This window comes from Rhinolophus hipposideros (genome assembly GCF_964194185.1).
Source record: "Rhinolophus hipposideros genome assembly, chromosome: 12".
NCBI classification, from domain to species: Eukaryota; Metazoa; Chordata; class Mammalia; order Chiroptera; family Rhinolophidae; genus Rhinolophus; species Rhinolophus hipposideros.
Window position 1 is genome coordinate 36,797,695 of NC_138058.1, and position 15,292 is coordinate 36,812,986.

Sequence of the window (15,292 nt, forward strand, 5' to 3'; positions counted from 1 at the left end):
TGGAATAATGAGAGGAGGAGGGAGGAAAATAGCCATACTACTCATCAGAAATGTCCACAATACCTAAGCAGAGCAAGTTGGATGAAGGTCCGCACATGAGCCAAAGCTTAGAATTGCATTGCCTTTGTTGGCTCATGTCACTTCTTTAATTAATGTCACTTTCTCTGGTTTAATATCAGAGCAAGTGACAAGAGTGCTTCTGGATGAATTGTGTTTTCTGAGGACTGTATGGCATACTCTCCCGCAGTCTGACAGAGGGACGTGCCAGTTTTCTTTGGCAGTTACAATGCACCAGCTTTAGTTTTAGTAGTTTAATTTGTGGCAGTTATATGTTTTGAATACGTTGAAGTATTCACAACGGTCTCATGGAATCTGTTTCATAGATAAAGTTTACACAGTGGAAAAGAAAAAGCAATGGCTATAAGGTGATTAGGAAAAGCCTCTCTTGGCCACAGCTGGTCTTATCGGCATTCCTGTAAATTTAAGAGCATTTAGGGGATACGATTAAAGTGATCACAAGGAATGATGTCCTCCTTTTTTTTTTTTTTTTGCCTTGTTCTTTAGTTGGTGTGAGACGATCATAAGGAATATGATATTTAGAACTCAATTTTATGCAAAATCCATTATTCAAGAAGTGAAGTTTATATACATGATAGACATGCAATGAAATACATGTTAGAATAGGGAGCTCTGTTACTTATGCATTAAGTTGGTTCTAACATTTTGGTAAACTTAAGTTTTTATTGGTATAAAATTCAGAAGAATTTCTGTATTGAGGATAAAGGACTAAACTTTTCCTTTCGTTTGTTAAAGATCTTTCTGTTTCCGGCCTGAAGTATGCTGAAGGGTTTTTATTTGGAGTTTTTCCTTCATCTCTTTTACACACTTTTGTGAAGCCTCATCAGTTCATGGTGAGAGCGGCCACCAAGGAGCTCTTCCAAACTTTGCCTGCCCTTTCTAAATTTAGGGTTCTTTACTGCAGCAGGTTGAAGATCTGGCTTTGATTGCACCTGGCTCTGCTGGAGAACAGAAATATTCATCTCCACTGAATGCATGCTGCTTAAGTGCTGGAGGCACTTGCAGGAGAGTAACTCTCATTGGAAACTTCATTACAATACTTTCTCTTCCCTACGTGAAGTAGTAATTCTCATTCACCAAAGATAGAATTTGCCTGACACAGCCACAGGAGTTCCTGTTTGACTTTCAAAATTAATCAACCTCTAAGCTAGACTAGAAATGGCGTGTCCTTTAACCTTAAGCACAAAAAGCTCTCAACAGACTGCAGTTTTTATATCCCTGGATGGAAGTTTGGGCCCCTGATACTTAAACTTGATGCACATACTGGGTTTCTGGCAGGCTTTTGCCCATACCCATCTGCTAACCTGGCACTGTGCCCATTCAGAAGGTGTGATGCCAGTTTCAATAGGGCATAGGTGCCAATCAAAGAAGGGTTTGGAGGGGCAGCATGCAGAACGCAGCAAAAGTCAGCTCTTCTGCCAGAAGATCCTCCTGTTGTCATATAATGCCAATGAAGGGCCACATGCTTCATTGCCTGGGATCACATTGCATCTGTAGATGTTTCTGGCCTTCAATGGATGTCTTTCTACGGAATCTTTTTTCTCAAGTATTACTTGATTGGAGATGTTAAAGAAAAGTCTAACTGACCAAATGAAGGCCATCCTTTTAAAAGAAACAAGGGGAATCGTCAACAATTGTCTTGAAATAATTGTTGAGTTTTCTGTCTTTTCTCCTAAAATACTCTTTCACTTAGATACTGAAATGTGTGCTCAGTCCATGTAATGGAGCTATAAAGGACAAACATTCTAAAGAAGCACTGATTGCAAAACCAAGTATGTAAGCAGTATAACATCCTAAAACACTGTGTATCATTGCTAAGTGTGGGTGGTGCACAAATTGCCATCATCTAAATAGCTAATTTCTACTGAATTATCCCTTTTAGAGCTTCAGAGCTTTTCCTCTCATTTATTTTATAAACATAGATATTTCTGCATCTCAAAAGAAGGACCATACCTTCCACTATTTACACCTCTTGTTCTATATCTAAAGAAAAAACCCTAAAACACTTTTGAAGCAAAAGTCTACCCATATTTCATAAGGAAGCAAGAAGCTCTCAAAAGCTCAGAATTCTTCTATTGCATGGCAATAGAGGTAAGTTCATTTCATGAAGAAGAAATTTCCCTATAGCAAGTGGCTTCAAATTTTAAAATCTTGACCACTGTAAACAGTTATGAGATAGTAACAGGTGCAGTAGTAGAGACATTATATATAAATCACTGAAGAACAAAAGAGTTTGTAAGCGTTCCCTTAAGGCAAAAGAGTTCAACAGTAAAAACTTCAAAAATGAAAACCGTAATATATGTTAAAAAGGTCAGACACTCAAAGACAAGTTTAGTGGTTACCAGTGTGGGGGAGGGTGGTAGAAGAGGGAAAGGGGTCAAACATATGATGATGTATTATAGAAATGTACACTTGAAACCTATATAATTTTACTAACCAATGTCACCCCAACGAATTTAATAAATAAATAAGATCAGACAATTAAAAAAATGAAAGAGACAAAGGGTAAGTCTTAGAAGAACTCTCCCTTTTTATACAAAGAACCCAAACTTTTGTAAATACTTACATTTCTTAACTAATAGGTAAATAAACATTGCTCTCTCTTTAAAAACTCAAAATTAATAGCTTATGGACGGCACATACAAAATTAAAATACATCTTCTAGATACTCTTATTTCTTGTGTATTGGTCCAACAATACACAAAATTCAATTCACAAAATCCAAGTAATCCCTTCCTCCGAGTTTATATCACCTACTATCTCTCTACATCTTCATCTGGGAACTAATTTACCACATACATTATAGTTTCTAGTATAAGTTATCCTTATTTTTTTCCTTCTTCTTGTCACCCCCACAGCATTATTTGCAAAATTTCCTAGTAACAGCTGTAGTAGCACCATAGCGTTGCACTGTGTCAGATAAAACTGCTTATCTCAAAGCCTTCTCTATAAAATACTGCCAAAATAATATTTAATACAGCAATGCATAATGAAGCAACATGTGTTCCAATAACTCCACTTTGTTGTTAGCATTATCATTAGGCTCTTCTGAACATTGTTCTGCATACCTTAAAAATCAATCCATTACAGCTGACTAAAACGTTTTAAAAACCACACATGCATAAATCTTTTCTATTTCTTCATAAATAGGTTTCCTTAACAATAAAATACGTGAGTTAAACTTTGACAATTTCTAAAAATCCTGGTACTCCTGCCCTCTTCTCTGCTCTCCCAAAAATTTCTTATATGTTTCTAAACAGCAACATTGAGCTAATCTGAGAGCATGACCAAAAATGTGTGACAGCCACTTAGATATGTAAGATAGTCCATGGATAAGTGATTGAGTATTAAGAATTCACCAGTTAATATTAATTATAAATATGTATCATTCTTCATAAAAGATAATGCCATCGATTTACCGTCAATAAAGCGTACATACATTCTTTTAGATGACAACATGACAGTTAATTTGTCCCAGCTTTTCTTGTGAAAATCTTACAGAGTACATCGGTAAGATTACAGGCTGGAATTAAGCGTGACATCTATAATTATGGAAGAGAATAAAGCAAACTGGCTTGTATGGGTTAAGTATCCCAACCTCAGACTCAATCTCCGAGACAAATAACTGCTGAACATCTACCTGGTGCTCGATATTCTACAGATGCTGAATAGGCACCACGATGCTCAACTTCAGAAAACTAAAACTTCTACAGAAAAGTCCTTTCCATTTTTACTGAAATAATAATCCTGCAAAGGAATCTGGCTGCAGTTTGTTACCTATGATTCTGTTTTTCCGCATTTTGGACTAACTTCTGAAACCTGATATTTCGTATGTAAAGCAGCTTAACAGCTTAAATGAGAACTTTTTACTGTGTCATCATGGCTACTATTGTAAATTTTGGGGTGAGGGGGCATAGATATAAATCAGAAAGTAAAATGTCATAGTCTTCCATTGATATTCTATCGGTTCTTAGTTTTACCACATGAGTAGCTAAATCTGTCACAGTCCTTGGCAGGATGGATATATGGGAAACTCCTCCAACCGAAGTCTTTGTCACCATCATAATCCCCTGTGGTAACAGACACTTGAACCTACAGCTCAATTATCACTGAGGATGGGAAATTCTAAATAAATAAATTAAGTTTAAGTACTTACCAAGTTCCAACTTCTTTAAAAACATTATCTCATTTAATCCTCACAATTATTATTATCTATTATACAAAGTAGAAACAAAGACTCATGACGAGCTGAAAGTCACACAGTTTTCAAGTGGCTTACTGAGACAGGTCAGAATTCAACCCAGATTTCTCTAATACCGAAAACTCTCATTCGTGTGATTCTATAAGAGTAGAATTCAAACTCTCAGTTCTCTGTCCTTCCCTGGAGTCTTAGACAGTTTTTCACTTATTTCATCTTAAAATGACAGCGATTTTTCCCATCTTTTAAACCAGTTTCCTTTCTTCCTTTCCCCCGCCTCGTTTTCATATACAAAGAAAAGAGCCTTGACTTTGTTCTTGCATTCAAACTTTTCTTTCTTGTAACTATTTCTATTAACGCTACAGGCACATTATTTCTCCAAGTCAAGAGTAAATACCAAACTTCTCTGCCCTTTCCCCTTTACTGTAAGTTGCTGATTACTGAAAGGCTTTGGGTTTTGATCTCAAAGCTAGAGAACAGCTGTACAGGCACAATGAGTTAGACATAGAGGCTAGTTTCTCCTCAGCCTTAGGCAAGAAATGTTGATGAAACAGTGCATCTGGAAAGAACAATACCTAAAAAGAATGTAGCTGGACAAAGGTATTAAGGAAAACTTGAATTTACCTGCTTCTTCATTTATGTCAGAAGTGATAAGAACCATGGTAAACTGCAAAAACCATGATACCATTTCACATGGATTTGCTTAGAGAGCTTTGAACATAATAAAAACTAAGTTTCAAGTTGTTATTGCTGATGGTATCTCACTAAAGAACTGATTCTATGATTCTATGAGTGCCACTTTTGATGGAACAATGACAACATTTGGAACACACATCTCTATTACATATCTTAAAGTATGGAGCCTCTTCCTCAAAACAGCGAAACATTTTTAGGTCTTTCTCTAATGGTGTTCACTTGCTAATACTCCCAGGATCCAACTTCTAAAGTTTAGATAGTAGAGGGTCTTGCACACATACGGAACCTTGAAAACTACTGTAAAACAAATATTATTCTGATACTGAGGAAAGAATAAGTATAAATTATGTGGTACTTAGACTGAAAGAGGAAAAGATTTTTTCTGTGTTTGCATAGGGACAAATAAATCACATGTCTAAGCAAACAAATCCCTTTTTCACAACAGGAACCACACAATAGTATGTATACACATATTTGTATAGACATAACTATGTATATGCGTACAGACATATTTAATTTTAAACATGCACTTATATTTAAATGCATCCTCAAATACCTTTACACTTAAAAAAGGTAATAAAATCATTATGATCAATGCTTTTCTGCAGTTCTTTGAAGTTAATCAAATAACTCAAACATTAGAAAACTGAAAGTACCTCTGATAAGCTGTGGGATCCAAGGCTATATAGCTCAGCCACATCAGAAATAATTTATTCACTCCGTATCTCTGACCTTGAGTCAAGACAGTATAGTAGAGACCTAAACTCTATACTATACAAGAGAAATCACTAATTCAATGTTTCAACCAACACTTATTCCACAGGGAATTCTATTCTCTGTGCACTCCAAGTATTTTCATGGTCTTTACCTGCACCATCTTATATGGTAGCCACTGGCTGTATGCAGCTATTGAGCCTGTGAAATGTGACTCGATACAGCCTGGACTTTAAAGACTTTAACTAAAAAAGTAAAATGTTTCTTAAATATTGACAACATGTGGGAATAATTGTGTTTTAGATACACAGGATTAAATAATATATCGTATTGAGATAAATTTCACCTGTTTCTTTTTACTTTTTTTTAATGCAGCTCCCAGAAAATTTTAAGTTATGTATGTGGCTTGCTAACCCCACTAAAACTATATAACTATTGAGCAGTGCTGCCTATGTCCCTCAATCTAATACTCAGAATTATAGCATTTTTCCAAGCAAGTTCAAATCTTTTAAACAGAGAAATCTTTATTTTGACCACTCAGTCTTTGTGTGTCGGTCGTATCTTTCCAACTATTTTAGACACTGAGGTGATTTAATAACTTACTTATTGACTGAATTTCATTCATTTGTTCAAAACTGCAACCCTAATTTTATTAGTTGTATCCTTCATGATCCGTAAAACATGCTTGTTTCTGACAGATGACAGAATATGCTACTCTAAAATATGCCTCTTTGGCATAAGAATTACAGTTGACCCTTGAACAACAGGGGGGTTAGAGATGAGGATATCCCTGTACAGTTGAAAAATCTGCATATAACTTTTGACTACCAAAAACTTAACTACTAATAGCCTGTTGACAGAAAGTCTTACCAATAACATAAACAGCCAATTAACATATATTTGTATGTTATATGTATTATATACTGTATTCTTATGATAGAGAAAAGAAAATGTTATCAAGAAAATCATAAGAAAAATATATTTACAGTATTTATTGAAAAAAAATCCCTCTATGAGTGGACCCACGCAGTTCAAGCAAAGCCCAAGTGTACTTTGAGCTTAAAGGACTTGAAAAATAGCAAATGCAGAGAGAGGCTTTCTCTGAACTCCCATCATTTGCCTAAAGACACATCCTCCCAGTAAAACTTCAACTGTTATAAACCACCACCATGGGAATTTCATTAACCAGGAGAGATTGACTCATGTCACTGGAGAAGAGATTGGAAGTTGACACCACTCCTTAACTTTGTTACAAACTATCATATACCCCATCTATTCTTTTAAGGGCCCATTCATCTTTCCTAAATATAATTTACTCTCCCGTACGTGGCCTACATCCCTTCTTCTGTTCCCTTATTAAAATGGTATATAAGCTCTAAAATGTCACTGCTTTGGGCGATATCCATTTTTTTCCTGTGATATCCCTGTGGACATAACATTGAAAATTAATAAGTTTGTATACCCTTTTCCTACTAATCCATTTCATAAACCCAGCTATCGAATCTAGGAGGGCAGAGGGAAAGTGTTTCCTCCCCTAGAGTTTGAACTGTTTAATAAGGAACCCAAGATTCCCCCAGAGGTCTTTTACCAACTTTTTAAACTCCTCCAAAAACAGATATAATTAGTCAATACGTTTACAAGAATTTATCCTTGAGGGGATTTTTTAAAAATCACTAATATTTATCTTATTTTGTTCATTAAATCCAGTCTTGTAATGGATATCCCCTAATCATTAAATGATGGATTTAAGGTAGCCCTGAATCAGCCTTTCAAATTTAGCATAATTAAAAAAAAATAAGTGTAGTATAAAAGCAGACTCAAATAGGGCTCCTTACCCGTAACAAAGAACACAAAAAACAATATTGAGTATCTATTTTTTCAGTTATCCCAAAGACCGCAAGTAACTAGTACCACTCTAGGTATATAGGAAAGAAGTTAATTCATTCATGTAATAGATGCCTTGAGGTGTTAAGGCTCGATTCTGTGTAGAGCCTAATTAAGAAATGACTAGAACCTTGTATTACTTAAATATTAATGATTAAGAGTTACAAATGGAAAGTGTTTGTAGTTATACAGTTGTGGTTTCTGAGCTGTAAAAAGCGATGTTTCCAGGAAAACACACTCTCAAAAACAAACATTAATATTTTGTTTGGCAGGCTGTGTAATTATGCTCTGAAAAGACTTTTAAGACTCATTAAGAAACACATGGACAACAAGGAGTGGGGTCTGTAATGTCTTGAAACTAAACATTCTATTAAACTTTAACTATCTTCATATTACTTAATAAAATACACTATATTTATTTCAAAGTTTCAATTTCAAAATAATATTAAGCAATCACAGTTACAGTCACACATATAAACATGTTTGGTAATTTATAGTTATACTTTACCTAAATATATCAATCCAAATCCTCCAGAGCCAATCATCTTGCCCAGCACCCATTGTTTTCCTTCCATATCATCCAGAACCTTGCCTTCTGGAAGTGGAACAGGAAGTTTGTATTTTTCATTTCTTCTTGGTGGCATCACTTCTGCTGGCAGAAGGGGTGAGATAAGTGATTAAAAATAAAAACAATGGCAATTAAAAAAGTCCAGTTAAAATACATTTCTCAAAATGTCTTCTAAGGGGTCACTTTCCCAGGTTCCTAGAAATTAGGATTCTGGAGTCAATTGAGTTTTGGTAAAGTCCACACACTATATTCAAACTGGAGATTGACATCCAATATTGAAATCTAAGAGGTGCTGAAATAAAAAAAACAAACCTCTTAAACTTCACTTAATTCAACATTTCCAAAATTCACTTAGGGGGTCTATAACAGTGCAAAATATACTGTATGAGTTAACAATTTCCCATAACAAAGAGAAAATACATTTAAATGCTCTTTTTCACTGAGAATGCTAAGTATCAAAGATAGGAAGGTCTACAGTCACTACAAAAGAACACAGCTTTAGATTGGGAAAACACAGAAGATGGTAACACTGCACACTATCGCCAAACACAGCAATTGACATGGAGAATTTATTAAATGGAGTATGTGTTAAACGAGCAGGGTTTTTTTCTGGATTTATAATGTAGCAGAGCACTAGGCCACTGGGTAGTTTCAGAAACCCTTTTATACTCCTCTTTCAACTTCCTCCTTTTTCTCTACACCCGGCCCCTTCTCTGCTCTCACCAAAGTAAAAACTTCCCTGCCTTAGAGATTAATGTGGTACTGACAACAACCAAAAGTATAGACTCCATAGTATAGTCACAAAACTTTAATCAATCACTTATGATTGTATACAGATTAGTGAATTTCACAATGAGAGATTTGGAGCTGAAAGAGGAAATTTCTCAGGAAGGAAAACAACAGCATATATACCTGAAACCAATTTATATGTGAAGGTAACTGCAATCCTCTAAGTATTTCCAAAGAATTTTTAAAAACTGGTGAATGCGTTTGAATGAAAGTTGAAAGTTTTTGTTGTATCACCTTCCGAACGAGAAAGTCTGTGTTCCTTTCAATAGGTGTTCCCTCCTTCACTTACACTAATCCAATGCCCTGCTATCATTTACCTAGATGCAAGGTCCCAGGAAGCGCAAAGGAACACAGCTGAAAACTTTAACAATATTCACCTGTCTTCCTCCTAACGTGAACAGAAGAGAAACTGGGAAGTTAGATGGTGAACTAAGCTTAAAGTAGGTTTTGTGGGCTGTTCGCCTTTGACCAGTGCTTTATATATACTGGAGTCCAGTACATATTTGCTGATTGAAAATCTAGTCTCCCAGAACGACTTGTCAATAGGGCATAAATTCTATGTAACTATAAAGAGGATAAACAGTTTGCGGCATCAGAACTTGAGACCTGAAAAGTGACTGATATAAAATGCACATCCTGGGCTCGGATCCCGACTTCACTTTCGCACAGGGAAGCAACAGCCTCCCCTCAAGGCCAGCGCCTAACCCTGGTGTCGTTGCTGCTTCTGGGTTCCTTCCTAGGGCTACGAGGAGAAGGGCTCCACCTGTGTTTCCGGGGACAAACCAGTACCCAGAGGCATGAACACAGACAGGACGGGGCTTGCGGCCGTCGCGGCCACGGCCCCTGCAGGCGGGCGCAGGGGCGGGAGCAGCGCGGCCCATCACCTGGTTCGCCGCCAACTCGGCGGCCTCGGGACCCGAGGGCAGCCCCGGCCGAACCACCGCAAAGCCTGCGGGCATCTGGAGACTAATTTCCCGCCTCAAGCTCTGTGAACCGGCGAAAGAGAATCCCCCCCGCTTCCCCGCCTAACTCCTCCGTCCCGCGCTTTGGGCAAACGCGAGTAGAAGGGGGCGCCGGGTTCTCGCTCCGAGTTAGGAAAAAGTAAGGAACCAACCACGGAAGCAGGGACCCCTGTCGGGCCGGCGTGTCACTCCGATGGCAGTTCTTCCCCGGGCCTGGTGCGCAGCGCGGGCCGGGCCAGCGGAGAGCAGAGCACGTTAGTGCCGGGTCCCGGCCGAAGCCCCTGGATCTCGGAACGAGAGGAGGCTGATCAGGCCCTCGGCGTCCCCGCCGCCAGACCGCGCTGGACGCTTCCCGCGGGCCTCTCGGAGCCGGGCGGGGCGGCGGGCCTCCAATCCTGCGGGGAGGCGGGCCCTGCACCGAGCCGGCCTTCGGAAGAAACCCAGCTAGTATCTTCTCCGCAGCTGGGCGGCCGCGCCGGCACCGCCTCGATCGGGGCGGATACGCCGGCACTGGGTCCGGCGGAACCTCGCGCAGGCCGCGACCGGCGCCTTCCTTGCAGCAGCCTGGCCCGACTGTAGGGACGCCGAGGGAAAGAGGGAGCAGCGGGTCTGAATCCAGAATAATACTGTAGTATTGCCATTGACCCTCGCCCTCCAGAGTCTAGAGGATGAGCCATCGGTTTCGTGGCAAATAAGCTGGGCGTACATTTGTGTAGGAGGAATTTTGGGTCTCTTGTACCAGGATCTCAGTACCTGGAGCTTCCAACTCAGTGGGCAAGTGTTTACTGAGCACTTACCAGATAGCTACCATAGTATACTGGCTAGGCCCTCAGGAGCAAGAAGCCTGGTGGAAGTAGGAGTGCCTAGAGCAGCGTTTAAGGTCTCAGACCCATATTGGTTCAGGATCTATTACTAGTTGGATAACATTGATTACACGTAATTCCTATGCAAAATTCCAATTTTGTTGCCTGTGAAATGGAATGAACTCTAGTTACTTAGGTTATGAAGTTTGTTAAAGAAAAAAATTATTCTGGCACTTATGGTTAATGAAGACTTTATTCAAAACTTTTGCAATAGGAGAACGCTACACTACTAATTCCAGATAAAATAAAGAAAAGTGGAAATTAATAGCCAGGGAGCAAGGGGGTGTCAGTGGGTGGAAAATCACTAAGAGAAAACAGCAGCACGAAGGGGAAGATTCTGGCTAAACTGACTTAGCAGGATGCTTGCTAAAATTGGACAATGTAGAGAGAAGATGGAAGTTCGAAAGTCAAAGCCTAGTTGAAAAAGAGTCCAGGGAACCCTAGGTAGAGTTTGGTCAAGGAGCGGATGGATCTTTATCAGGTTATTAGTTATGAGATTATTAAGGTGACTGAGAGAAATAGTTTTCTAATGCATAATAAGGACTCATAGGGAACTTATAATATTTTAGGGTGAACAAAACAAATACTCAGAAATCAACTATTAAACAATACACCAGTTTCCTATGTATGAAGTCAGTAGTTGCTTGGGATGCAAATACTGAAAGAAAACTCAAATGACTTTAATGAAATGAGGTTTTTAGGACTTCCTACATCTATCAGACTGTCACTAAATAGCATGCGAAGACATTTCTTAAAAAGCACTTGGTGCTACAGATATAAAAGCATATTTAAAGAAACTCAGCAGTCTATATGTAGAATAATCGTACCCTTTGAGGCAGTCATTCACAAATCCAACAATGTCCATTCTTATTTCCACAAAGTATGTATGTAACAGATGCTATTGACTACCTATCCAAACATCCATATGGGCATTTGAAAAACATTCCAGATTTGTTTAGGTTTCTGCCCACGTCTCCAGGTTACATTCTTTGGGCAGATGCAGCTCCAGCACCACAGAACAGATGACTCTTGCGGAGTCATACACGGCTCCTCTCTTTCACATTTATATCCTAGCATGTCAGTGTCATAGTCCTTTCAGGCTGCTATAACAGAATACCGTAGACTAGGTGGCTCATAAACAACAAAAAATTTCTCACATTTCTGAAGGCTGGGAAGTTTATGACCTAATCACCTCCCAAAGGCCCCACCTCCAATACCATCACACCGGGGATTAGTTTCAACATAAGAACTTTAGGAGGACACAAACACTGTTACTAAGTCTTGTTGTCACCATCCTAAGGTCCGGCTACCTGCCCCTTGAAAAAGTTAAAAATCGAGAGACAAGGTTGGTGGAAAGAAAAGCAGGTTTATTAGAATGCCAGCTTTCTAGGAAGATGGCGGACTTCTGTCCAAAGGCCACCTCCCATTCCTAGAATGATCAGAAGGTTTTATAGGTACACAAGAAGAACAGAGGAAAACGGGAGTAGGCCAGGCAGGTCTGAGGGCACACATCCTTCCTGCAGTCTGGTCTGCTATAAAATAACGTTATTTTTGGACTTGGCCACCGCGGCCTGAGGCTTTATGCAGCACCAGTAAAAAATGCAAGGGAGTTGCAAAATGGATTTCGGGTGTCCAGGCACCTGAGGATTAAGAAATTGCTCTTTTCAGATTAGGATTCTGCTGATTAAATGGACTGATGAGGTATGGGTAGCCTTAACAAAGGGAACAAATCTTAAATCAATGAAGGGAGAAACAGAGAAAACAGGTGAATATCAGGGTGAATCAAACTGCAAGCTAGCTAAGTCTAACTACGTTATTGATTCCCCAAGTTTCACACTTACACTGTTATCTCAACCTTCAAAATACAGAGGGCCACACACAAAAAAATATACACGTTTTAAGAAAGGAAAGAAACTATTAATTGTAATACTCAACATATACCAATAACAAAAGGTGAATACATTTCATGTTTGACTTCTGCAACCACATTTCCCCCAAAATAATACCTAGCCGAGCAATCAGCTCTAATGTGTCTTTTCGAGCAAAAATTAATATAAGACTCCATCTTATTTTACTATAAGAACCAGTCTTATAATATAATATAATATAATATAATACAATACCCAATTTTATTTTACTATAAGACTCAGTAAAATATAATATAATACAGGGTCTTATATTAATTTTTTGCTCCAAAAGACACATTAGAGCTGAGTGTCTGGCGAGGTCTTATTTTGGGGGAAACACGGAATTTCAAGAGGTGTTCAAAGTGGTTACTATCAGTGTCCAGACACTTCTGATTATGGCGAACTACTGCTTGAGCATAGTTAACATCTCTTAAAATGTGTATAAAATTTTTTGGTACCCCCGGTATGTGCAGAATCCATCACTTCTCACTAACCCTCTTGCTACCATCCTGGTCCAAACCATCATTTCTGACCTGGATAATTGTAGTATCCTCCTTAATGCTATCGTATTTTCTACCTTTTAGTCTATTCACAACAAACAGCCACATGATCTTTTTAAAAGCTTAAATTAGGCCCTTCTGCTCAAAACGCTTCAGTGTCATTCGAATTTACTCACTATTAACTAGTCTTTGCTATGACCTAAAACAGCATTTTTCAACATTGGCACTATTGACTTTTAGTGTTAGATAATTCTTTGCTGAGAAAGGGAAGATGGTCAAAAGGTGGACTCCTGTGCATTCTAGGCTATTTAGCAGCATCCCAGGTCTCCCCAGCATGCCTTCCCCTGTAAGTTATGACAACCAAATTTGTCCCCAGACATTACCAAAATTTGTAAATTTTGGCAAAATTGCTACTGGTTGAGAATGACTTCCCTACAATGAGCTAAACGTTCTGTATCCTCCCCACTCACTATTTCTTATTACTCCCTCCAACCACTGTGGCCTTGCTGTACTCAGGACCTTTGTACTTTTCCTTCTGCCTGAACCACTCTTCAATCTGGTATCCGTATGGCCTACTCTATCACTTTCTCCAGGTCTTTATTCAAAAGTCAACTCAGTGAGATGTTTCCTAATTATGCGAACTAAAATGTCAACCTACTCACAATACTTCGTAGCCCCTTTTCCATTTTTTTCCTCCTAGGACTTACTGCTGTACAACAACATATACACGTTACTTATTTATTTTGAAAATGGAGAAATTGTCTTCCTCAGTAAATTGTATGCTCCATGAGGACAGGCAACATTGTTTTTTTTTATTAGTTTCAGGTGTACAAAACAATGTAATAGTTAGACATTTATCATTTATTTCCCTCACACAGTGATTACCCTCTTCCCCCATCTATTACCCTGCTGACATCCCATACAGCCATTACCTTTCCACTGTCTCTATACTTAATGCTGTACTCCATTCTTGTAACTATATATATATATAGTTATACTTATAATTATAATTATATACTTATAATTATATACATATAATTATAAGTAGCATTCATTATTGTTCAGCTTCAGCTCAGGTGTACAGTGCAGTGATCAGGCATCACACGACAACCCAAAAATCTATGGGATACAGTGAAAGCAGTCCTAAGAGGGAAAATCTTAGGAATGCAGGCCTACCTAAAGAAACAAGAGTGCCACAGGCAACATTTTTGACTGTTGTGTTTGCTACTATATTCCCAGCCCCTAGAATGCATATAGAAAACACCATTTTCTTGTTAAATGAATCAATGAATCAAGGTGGTCCCATTATCCTTTCCATGATTGGTTTAGACAGTAAGCATATATGTAGTACAGGTAATAAGAGGTGAAGATAAGTTTCCTAGATCCTTCTATAAAGCGATGGTCTCTACTGGATATCATTCTGGATATGATGCCTAGAATATTTTGCAATCATCTTGTGACCATGAGGATAGGACAAAATACAAATCTAATACACCAAAAATGACAGACCATTCAACAAATGAGGTTAGAATACATACATATATACATACATACACACATACATACATATATATGTATATATATATATGAAAGAACCTCAGCCCTTAACTCATACCCTACATAAAAATTTACTTGAAATTGATTATAGACCTATATCTAAATATCAGAGCTAAAACTATAAAACTTTTGAAAAAAAACCTAAGAGAAAGTCTATGATCTTGCATTTGGTAAATCTTTGTGAAATATGAGTTTGTGTAGTTAAGAATGTACCCCCCCCCCCCAAAAAAAAAAAAGCTGAGAGAGGGCAGAAGCTATGGCCAACAAGAGCAATACTCTGGGTACAGTGGCTTCAGAGGTGCAATGCCCCTGAGCTCTGGCTGACACCAATATTTCTCTTTCACTTCTTCAGCTCCAGTAGCTTCCTGTAGTTACTAATCTTTTGGTAATTTCCGTCTTTTGCTCCTTCCAAAACCTTGTAACCAATTCCTGGTATGAACTTCTCTTTTTAAAAAGTATTTAGAGTGGTTTCTGTTTTACTAATTGCACTAACATGGTTTTCATTGTATTTGGTTATTATAAATTATTTTTTAATTTAAAAATTAAAAATTTTGACAAAATATACTGTTAAAAAAT

At 38.2% G+C, this 15,292-nt stretch overlaps 1 protein-coding gene across 3 annotated transcripts in view; it reads right to left on the bottom strand.

Moving 5' to 3' along the window:
* Positions 1-10,347, bottom strand: part of VRK2 (VRK serine/threonine kinase 2) — a 202,089-nt gene extending 191,742 nt beyond the window's left edge. For 2 of the 3 annotated variants that reach the window (XM_081068806.1, XM_081068804.1), the window contains exons 1-2: positions 10,042-10,347; positions 8,079-8,219 (exon numbers count right to left, since the gene is read on the bottom strand). In XM_081068806.1, the coding sequence (XP_080924932.1) occupies positions 8,079-8,214 (136 nt within the window). In that variant the 5' untranslated portion in view covers positions 8,215-8,219; positions 10,042-10,347. Of the gene's footprint in view, positions 1-8,078; positions 8,223-10,041 lie in introns of all 3 variants that reach the window. The other variant, XM_081068805.1, reaches the window with a different exon arrangement.
* Positions 10,348-15,292: the final 4,945 nt, after the last annotated feature.